At 46.9% G+C, this 9,114-nt stretch overlaps 2 protein-coding genes across 2 annotated transcripts in view; one reads left to right on the forward strand and one right to left on the reverse strand.

Annotated features, from left to right (window-relative positions):
• The window catches only part of LOC126394668 (WD repeat-containing protein 5-like), a 181,173-nt gene that overhangs the window by 61,288 nt on the left and 110,771 nt on the right, over positions 1 to 9,114 (forward strand). The window lies entirely within an intron of this gene.
• ccdc180 (coiled-coil domain containing 180) overlaps positions 1 to 9,114 on the reverse strand; it is a 15,063-nt gene that overhangs the window by 2,496 nt on the left and 3,453 nt on the right. Inside the window, exons 6-24 of the mRNA XM_050052069.1 lie at positions 8,381 to 8,491; positions 7,962 to 8,057; positions 6,527 to 6,690; positions 6,283 to 6,426; positions 6,134 to 6,207; positions 5,941 to 6,029; positions 4,847 to 4,966; positions 4,572 to 4,745; positions 4,360 to 4,475; positions 3,966 to 4,092; positions 3,668 to 3,722; positions 3,478 to 3,590; positions 2,803 to 2,972; positions 2,549 to 2,718; positions 1,128 to 1,308; positions 899 to 1,045; positions 612 to 756; positions 416 to 532; positions 305 to 334 (exon numbers count right to left, since the gene is read on the reverse strand). Of these exons, the coding sequence (XP_049908026.1) occupies positions 305 to 334; positions 416 to 532; positions 612 to 756; positions 899 to 1,045; positions 1,128 to 1,308; positions 2,549 to 2,718; positions 2,803 to 2,972; positions 3,478 to 3,590; positions 3,668 to 3,722; positions 3,966 to 4,092; positions 4,360 to 4,475; positions 4,572 to 4,745; positions 4,847 to 4,966; positions 5,941 to 6,029; positions 6,134 to 6,207; positions 6,283 to 6,426; positions 6,527 to 6,690; positions 7,962 to 8,057; positions 8,381 to 8,491 (2,343 nt within the window). The remainder of the gene's footprint in view (positions 1 to 304; positions 335 to 415; positions 533 to 611; positions 757 to 898; positions 1,046 to 1,127; positions 1,309 to 2,548; positions 2,719 to 2,802; positions 2,973 to 3,477; positions 3,591 to 3,667; positions 3,723 to 3,965; positions 4,093 to 4,359; positions 4,476 to 4,571; positions 4,746 to 4,846; positions 4,967 to 5,940; positions 6,030 to 6,133; positions 6,208 to 6,282; positions 6,427 to 6,526; positions 6,691 to 7,961; positions 8,058 to 8,380; positions 8,492 to 9,114) is intronic.

A 9,114-nucleotide genomic window follows, 5' to 3' on the forward strand; every position in this document is an offset into this window, starting at 1 on the left:
TGATCTGTTCTGTACGACATCTATTGCACGTCTGTCCGTCCTGGAAGAGGGATCCCTCCTCAGTTGCTCTTCCTGAGCTTTCTACCGTTTTTTCCTGATCAGCTGTGAGGGTCATAAGGACAGAGGGCTGTCGTATGCTGTAAAGCCCTGTGAGGCAAATTGTGATTTGTGATATTGGGCTTTATAAATAAAATTGAATTGAATATTAAGTACTGTTAACATCCTGTATCCATCACACTGGTACCTGCTCCTCTGTTATATTCATGATTTATATGAAGACTAAACATCCAGTGACCAAACACACCTGAACTGTTACAGTGGAAACACTGGAGTTCTGAGGGACAGACAGAGACAGACAGACAGACCGAGAGAGAGAGGGACGGACAGACAGACAGATGGACAGACAGACAGGTACCTGTGCCTTGATTTGAACTCGTGTGCTGCTGCTGATCTTCTGGATCTCCTCCGTGAACTCCAGCTCAGACCTGAGCAGGGACAGTTTCTCCTCCATCCGTCTAGATGCCTCCTTCACCTGTAGGAGGAGGGACAGGTCAGTTTGAGGGCGAAGCTCTGAGTCTGTAATCAGTTTGAGTCTCTGTTAAAGATCAGACCTGCTGTAAACTCTGAGACTCAAACAGCTCCAGCTCAGAGAAGATGGACTCCTCTGTCACCCTCATCTGTCTGGTCTCCTCCTTCAGCCTCCTCTGGAACTGCTTCACCTCCTGAGGAGCAAAGTCTCCTCCTTCACTGAACAGCCTGAGGGAGGACAGATGTCAGGTGACTCTTTCAGGTGACCCCTGCAGGTGACTCCTGCAGGTGACCCCTGCAGGTGACTCCTGCAGGTGACTCCTGCAGGTGACTCCTGTCAGGTGAGTCCTGCAGGTGTTCCAGCTGTTACCTGAAGGAGGTGAGGAGGTGTGTCGTTTTGTTTCTGACCTCCTGCAGTCTGAGCTGGACGCTCCATGTGAAGTACGTCTGAATCTGCTGGGTGTCTTTAATATGTTGATCCAGACAGTCCTGCAGGGCAGAGCTAACAGCCTCCAGCCTACAGTGACAGACAAACAGACAGACAGGGTGTAGTAACACAGTGTAAACAGAGTGTCAGCTGACCATGGATCAGTCGTTACCGTTGACGGCTGTCAGCTGACTGGTCATCCTCCTCCATGTTGGATAGACTGACAGTGAACTCCTGGTTCCTCCTGCTGACGGAGGTCTGCAGCTCTCGCAGCTCCTCCCTGCAGGATTCCAACACAGCTGACACCTCCTCACAGTGAGTGTCCACCTGCTGTCTGTGGAGCTGCAGCTCAGCTAACACACACACACACACACACACACACACACACACACAGCGTCATGTGTTATTGTACGATGTGATTGGTATCGTTTGTATTGTCACCATGGTGACAGTATTTTTAAATCCACACTGACTGTGACCTGCACTCAGCATGTCTGTTCTCAGAAGCAGCTGTCTGTCAGCAGGAGCTCCTGCAGAGCTGAGAGGACAAAAAAACAGACAAACTGTCTTCACCAGGCTGACTGACAGCAGACAGACAAACTGTCTTCACCAGGCTGACAGACAGCAGACAGACAAACTGTCTTCACCAGGCTGACTGACAGCAGACAGACAAACTGTCTTCACCAGGCTGACTGAGAGCAGACAGACAAACTGTCTTCACCAGGCTGACTGACAATAGACAGACAAACTGTCTTCACCAGGCTGACTGCCAGCAGACAGACAAACTGTCTTCACCAGGCTGACTGCCAGCAGACAGACAAACTGTCTTCACCAGGCTGACTGACAATAGACAGACAAACTGTCTTCACCAGGCTGACTGACAGCAGACAGACAAACTGTCTTCACCAGGCTGACTGACAATAGACAGACAAACTGTCTTCACCAGGCTGACTGACAGCAGACAGACAAACTGTCTTCACCAGGCTGACTGAGAGCAGACAGACAAACTGTCTTCACCAGGCTGACTGACAACAGACAGACAAACTGTCTTCACCAGAGGTGAACTGGTTGATGGGTGTAACTTCCATATTTGAGTAAATGCATTAAATTCTTATAAAGTACTCCAGTACTTTAAAAATAAAAAGTCTGAAGTAAGAACAGGAATGTAAAATGGCCGACAACAGAAAACAAGAGCAGTTTGGAATTCATTTATTGAACCAGGTTTTAATTAGCCCATTAAACCATAAACTGAAGGGTAACATGAGAAAAATCAGCTAACTTTCTGTTGCTGCCGTTAACATTACGCAGGTTAGACGCAGCTCTGAAGGAATGTCACTGAGCTCAGAGTCAGCTTGCCATCTGCCCATTAGCACGAGCTAACACAGCAGCGGTGGCTAATGTCCTACACCAAAGAGTTTAACTTACCAGTCCCGACAAACTCACACCAACACTGAAACAGCTCAACTGTTGTTAAACTCATTAATAACCTTTAGGTAAAGTTAGCAGTGTGATGCAAACAGCTAGCCCTGTAACTCTGTGTGTGTGTATGTGTGTGTGTGTGTGTGTGTGTGTGTGTGTGTGTGTGTGTGTTACCCAGTCGTTGTTGGTATATGTGGTTCTCGATGTGTTCGGGGTTCAGCTGCTGCAGTTGGACCTCCTGCTCCAAACGCACCACCTCCTTCCTGTCTGTAACCGTGGCAACGCCCCAGCTGAGTACATCATGGAAACGCTGCTCCAGGTGATCAAAGAACAGAGTCCTCATCCTGGACATCACACACACACGGTCAGGACGCTCTTCTGTCGCCATGGTGATGTGTTTGTGTGTGTGTGTGTGTGTGTGTGTGTACCTGTTCAGGTTGTCTGTGAGCAGCTCCACAGGAAACAGACTCAGGTGAGTTTTCTGCTGCAGGTTGAGGGTGGGGCATCTGAAGGTGGGGCCACTATAGGTCACACCACTGGGTGATGTAAATGTGACATCACTGCTGGTGTCACAGAGATCCAGGAGAGAGGACTCCGCCTGCACAAACACACACACACACACACACACACACACACACACACACACACACACACACACGTGTTTGTTCTGGACCAATCAGATTTTGGATCGTTGTTGATCGATCATTGATCAATAAATCAATAATCTGTTTTACGTTTTACGATTCATTATCTTGGAAATGTAATGGCATACCACTCACTTTGCTTTTTTTCTCTCTCTCTTTTCTTAGGCTATTCTCTTATAGTTATCTGTGTACTTATTTCTCCAATGCGCTATTGTGACTTGTTTTACTTGTTGGGTGTTACCTGTATTGTTGGGTGTTACCTGTATTGTTGGGTGTTACCTGTATTGTCCTGTCTTTGTTGTAACTGGCCTGTTTTGGGCGGTTATTTGTGAAATGTTTGGTGTATTGTTTTGTAATTTCATCTGTTTTTCGTTGTTGTATCAGAGCCCCTCGAAAACAAGATGATGCATCTCAAGGGGTTTATCCTTAATAAACTTTGAATAACAATCAGAATTTCACCTCAGTCAGCCTATCCTGAGAGGGCTGGGCGGGGTCAGTGTCATTCTGACATCTGATTGGACGACTCTGTGTCGTCTCCTCTGGTTTCTGTGTTTCAGCTCCGCCACTGGTTTCTACACAAACAGACCAGTTCAGACTGGAACAAACCACTTTAACACCAGGACCAGTTTATCGCTGACCACAGACTGACCTGACTGGGTGGAGAGGGCGGATGATGGGTGGAGCTTCTGCAATTCTTCTGGACTCTGAGGAGGAAGATCAGTTTATTATTGTCCGCTCACTGTTTACTCCAGAAAGAGTCCTTTAATCAGGAAATGAGTTAGCATGTTAGCATGTTAGCACTTTCAGTTCCCTCATCTTGAAATCAATGTGTTTTTGATTTGTTTGTTTTTGTTTGTCACAGAGAACTAACATCTGTTAGCTCATCAGTGTGGACACATGACTGTACTATAACTGAGAGATGGGGGCTGGTTTGTTGCCATGTTTACCGGTTTGTAGGTGTGGTCGAGGTGGAAGAAAGAGCTGAGGCTGCTGCTGTAGGAGAGGAGCTCCTCCAGGAGGACTGAAGGGAGACGATGCAACACCTCCCACTGATCAGAGACACACTGTCCACAGCTGCGTGCGCGCACACACACACACACACACACACACACACACACACACACACACACACACACACACACACACAACGTCATGTGTTATTGTACGATGTGATTGAAACTCTACACCTTCACATTAAAAGCCTTATTTCTGTTTCTCCACCTAAAATAAAGTCTGTAGATATTTGAACTGATCTGAGAGCTGAATGTTTGATCCCTGCAGTCACACACAGTGGAGGCTAACTCTACATTAGCATTAGCATTAGCATGTGTCCTGCACTACCTGGATTTGACATCTTGCAGGTAGTGGACAGTTTTGTCCAGAGACCTCTTCAGAGCCTCCTCACTGCCCTCCTGCCGGAGTCGTCTCAGCAGGTCGTCCAGACGCACCTTCTTCCTCTGACAACACAACAGCAAATCATGGGAGAGCCGCCAACCAGCTGACACATACCATTTCAGGGGCTCACCTGTGCGTGTTGCTGTGTTCAGACTCACCTGTATGTGTTGCTGCTGTGTGTGTCTGAGGTCGTCCAGGTGTTGTTGTAGGTCTTCCTTCTTCCTCTCTAACCTGTGGTTGTGTGTCTCCCATTGCAACGCTGCTCCTTGCATCACAACAAACACACACCTGCTGATATTGAAGGCGTGACGGGCCACAGAGTCACAACACAGCTGCAGACAGACAGACAGACAGACAGACAGACAGACAGGTCAGGTTACAGGTGTTGAGTCGGTGAAATGTGAATTCTCAGAGAGGTCTGTGTGTGACTGACATCTAAAGCAGCCAATCGCTCTTCATCTTGTCTCTGGTGTTGTCCAATCAGAATGAGGAGCTGAGAGCTGACGATGTTGTTCACCTCCTCCTCAGCCAGCTGCAGAGCAGAAAGCGCCTCCTGCAGGAGACCATGATGAAAACAACAATAATAATAATCAATACCAACACCTCCTCATGTGACCTGAACTGACACCAGGTCAGATTTTAATATTTGCCTCTCGGACCGTTGTCTTTCAGTCTGTGACTGAAACAGGTCTGTGTTATTTAACCTAATGTGATTTATTATCAGATAACTTCATATTTAACACAAACCCCATATGAATCTTAAAAAAAACTAGCTGCAGCATCTGGCACGTTAAATGGAAACGGACCCCCCTCATGGAGCCAGACCTGCAAGGGGAGCCAGCGAGCATCTGGTGGCCGAGCCTTGATCCGCAGGGCTCAGCCGCCACACCCTGAAAGAACAACACACTCACAGGGACGGGCGTTGGGGTAATGTGCAGCGTGAGCTGGGCGGCAGGTGAAGGCGGGGATATAAGCGTGCTGACCCCTGGAATCACAGACTGGCTCTGAGGATGTGAAACATCACCTCTCTGGTGGGGAAAGACTGGGGATATTGTTGAGAGGTGGAAGAAGCACTTTGAGGAACACCTGAACCTGACCAGCACGTCCTCTGTGGAGAAGGCAGAGCCTGAAGACTCAGGGAACTCTCATCCAGAGTCTCTCCTGGCCGTGGACCAGTGGACCAGTGGACCAGTGGACCAGCTCTTTAATCTTGCAAGGCTGCTAAAGGGGGTAATGGGAGTTTGTCCATCCAGTCATCCTTGTCTCTGATTCTGTTTGTGATATTCATGGACAGGATCCAGTGGCCGAAATGAGTTTCCTCTGTAGGGTGTCTGCCCTCGGGATCCTCCAGGACGAGCTGGGAAGTGTCGCTGAGGAGAGGGATGTCTGGAGTACCTTGTTAAGCCTGCTGCTCCTGAGACCCCGATAAGATGATGAGGATGGACGGATGATCTATAACTTACTATGATATAATTTAATCTAGTATATCGAACTTTCATAGATTAAAATACAACGTGTGTTTGTTACCTTACAGCGCTCCACCTCAGCCAGTCGATCCTGCCACTTCTGTTCATAACAGCACCGCAGCTGATGGAGGAAGTCAGTGTGGAGACTGTCTGAACACACACACACACACATACACACACATACACACATTGATGTGAAGAGGCTCCACAGTAAAATAAACAGGTGGATGGAAACACAAACACAGGTGTGTTACCGATCTGTTGATTGACGGCTGTCAGCTGGTTGGACCAATCAGAGACCAGAGCAGTGGAGGGCGGGACCAGAGAGCTGAAACACAGACACTGATTGGATGTCTGAACCAAACAAACTGAACCAATCAGAAGACAGAGTCTCTGTTGTTACCTGATCTTAGAGATGATGTCATCACGTTGTCCTGTCAGGTCTCGCATCACCAGCTGACCTGAGACCAGCTGACCTGAGACCAGCTGACCTGAGACCAGCTGACCTGAGTCCAGCTGCTGCTCCTCGTCACTGCAGCAGAGCCTCCTACAACAAAAACACAGCTGACACAAACTGCAGTACGACAGTGTTTCTACTCACACTGCTGCATTATCATCGGACCTGTCTATAACCTGGTTCCACCCACCTGAAGCGGTCTATAACCTCGGTGACCCGACTCCTCCTCCAGCGGCTCAGACAGTCCTCCCAGTGCAGGCGGAGGAGTGACTCCTGCTGCAGGTTCTCCTCCTGAAGGAGTAGCAGCAGACGAGCCACACTGCGACGGTTTGCCAGGAGAGACTGATTCAACATCTGGGACACAGAGAAGAAGTGTGATGGTCAGAGGTCAGGGGTCAGGGGTCAGTAAGGTCATCACCCTGCAGAGCCAGAGAGCAAACGTTTTAAATGTGCTCATGCGTGAGTTTGAGAGGGCGGGCTATCTGTCAATCTTTTTTTAATGTGGCCAATCAGAGGCTCACAATCCCCTGTCAGTCAAACACTTACAAGGTTTTATTTCAGCCAATCACTTCACAGCAGTGGGAGGAGTCAACATTTCAACTAGCTAGCTATGCTAGCGCTAGTTAGCATCTGTGTATCAACTCCCCGATCATAACAGGAAATAGTAACTTCAACCACTGCTCATTACAGGAGGCCCACCGTGAGATAACGTGTTATGTGTTTGAATTATTGGACAGTTAACGGACAATGGATTTGAATGAATTTCTAAGTTAGCTACTGTAGCTAGCATGCTAGCTTAGTTAGCTGTAAATTCATCTGTTTTCACTTTTAAATGATTTAAAACGTTGCCGTGTGTTGATACTCTGTCGAGGGTTAATGTTGGAAAGGATGTTTCGGAGGGACGACTCCGTCTGTCTGAGGACAGGGACACAAAACCTCCAGGGACAAAAAAGACAGAGTCCATGTCTCCACATCCAGGGGTGTGGACACTAGAGGAAAGCCGACAGACCCCGCCCACTGACGTCCCGCCCTCCCTCTGGTTCTTGTAGTGGAGGAGCAGATCACAGTCTGGGTCAGCAGGTCTGATGGAGGCTGTTCAGGAGCTCAGAGTCAGGACGCTTGTCTTATTTGCTCTCTGGGGGTTTCATGTCCCTGTCCTCAGGACGGACGGTCTTGTCCTCCGGATCATTTCAGCACTAATCCAAGACAGACGGCAGACGGAGATGTTTTTTAATCAGCATATTAGAGTGTAAACTTTTCATAGAGCTAACGCTGCAGCCTGAAACAAACATGAATGATCCATCGTCTGTTTGATCATCTGAACACAGAACACGTCTCCTCTCAGAGCTCCTAAAATGATCCTATGTTCTGTCATGATCCAGGATCCAGGAGCTGATCAGGAGACAGTGTTAGCTAACGAGCTAGTGCGCTAGGTAGCAGTAAAGTTTTCTACTTTAACTTTAAACAAACACAAGGCTAACGTCATATTTACAACCATCTTAAATATATATTCAAGGATCAAACTGAGGGTCTGATACTCGCACATGCACATGTCTAAAATGGCGGCTCTCCGGCTGTACAGGTGGATGTTTCTCGGGTTCAGAGGTCAAAGGTCAGAGAGTTACCGTGGCCTCGGCATGAACCAGTGTGCAGACGTCAGGTGGAGACAGGAAGTTGATCTTCTGCAGCAGGTGGAGGAACGTCCTGAGCACGACTTTAATCTACAGGACAAACGTAGGAAATAAAGACAGTCTGACTCACCTGATAAAGAGTGTCTGTAAAATATAAATATAATGTTTTTATTAAATGTAAAGAACCACTGAACTGCAGTTTATCTTCCTCTCTCTGAGGGTTTTAAAAATGTGATTCATGTAAACTTATTTTTAATATTTATCTTTGATCACATGAACTGAATTTGATTTAGTTTGTTGAACACTTTTATCAGCAGCTTGTTCACCTGTTAAATTAAGTTTGTATAAAATCAGATGATAAATCTAAACTTTATGTTCATGTCCTTCCTGAGGAGGAGCTGCTGCTGTCTGACCTCGGCGGCTCGCTGAGTCTCTGATTCAGTGAGTTTGTGGTTCAGCTCCATGATTCTGATCTTCTTCATCTTCACCTCCTCCTCCACCTCCTCCCAGAGAACACACACCTCCTACACACACACACACACACACACACACACACACACACACACACACACACAGGATCACATTGTCAGTCAGGATGTTTATTAAGTTTTTTGCCCCAAAAGATCAATTTAGTTACAAATATTCAAGAGCTTAGATCAAGCTTTGATCACAGCTCCTGAAGAGAGTCTGTCATATTGCAGCAGCTCCATCATCATACAAGCTCCCTCAGAGGACATCAAATTCTACTGCAGAGACTGGATCACTTAATTGACCTAAAAGGTTCTGCACTGAGCTGGTTTAAATCTTATTTATCTGATCGTTTTCAGTTTGTTGATGTTCATAATGAATCATCCTTATGTACCAAAGTTTGTTTTGGAGTTCCGCAAGGTTCTGTGCTCGGACCAATCCTATTTACTTATATATGCTTCCTTTAGGTAACATCATTAGAAATCACTCTATAAATTTCCATTGTTATGCGGATGATACTCAGTTGTATTTATCGATGAAGCCAGAAAAAAGTAATCAATTAACTAAACTCCATAACTGCCTTAAAGACATAAAAACTTGTATGAGCACCAATTTCCTGATGTTAAATTCAGACAAAACTGAAGTTATTGTTCTTGGCCCCAAACAACTCAGAGACTCT

The sequence above is a fragment of the Epinephelus moara genome, chromosome 8 (genome assembly GCF_006386435.1).
Source record: "Epinephelus moara isolate mb chromosome 8, YSFRI_EMoa_1.0, whole genome shotgun sequence".
Lineage (NCBI taxonomy): Eukaryota > Metazoa > Chordata > Actinopteri > Perciformes > Serranidae > Epinephelus > Epinephelus moara.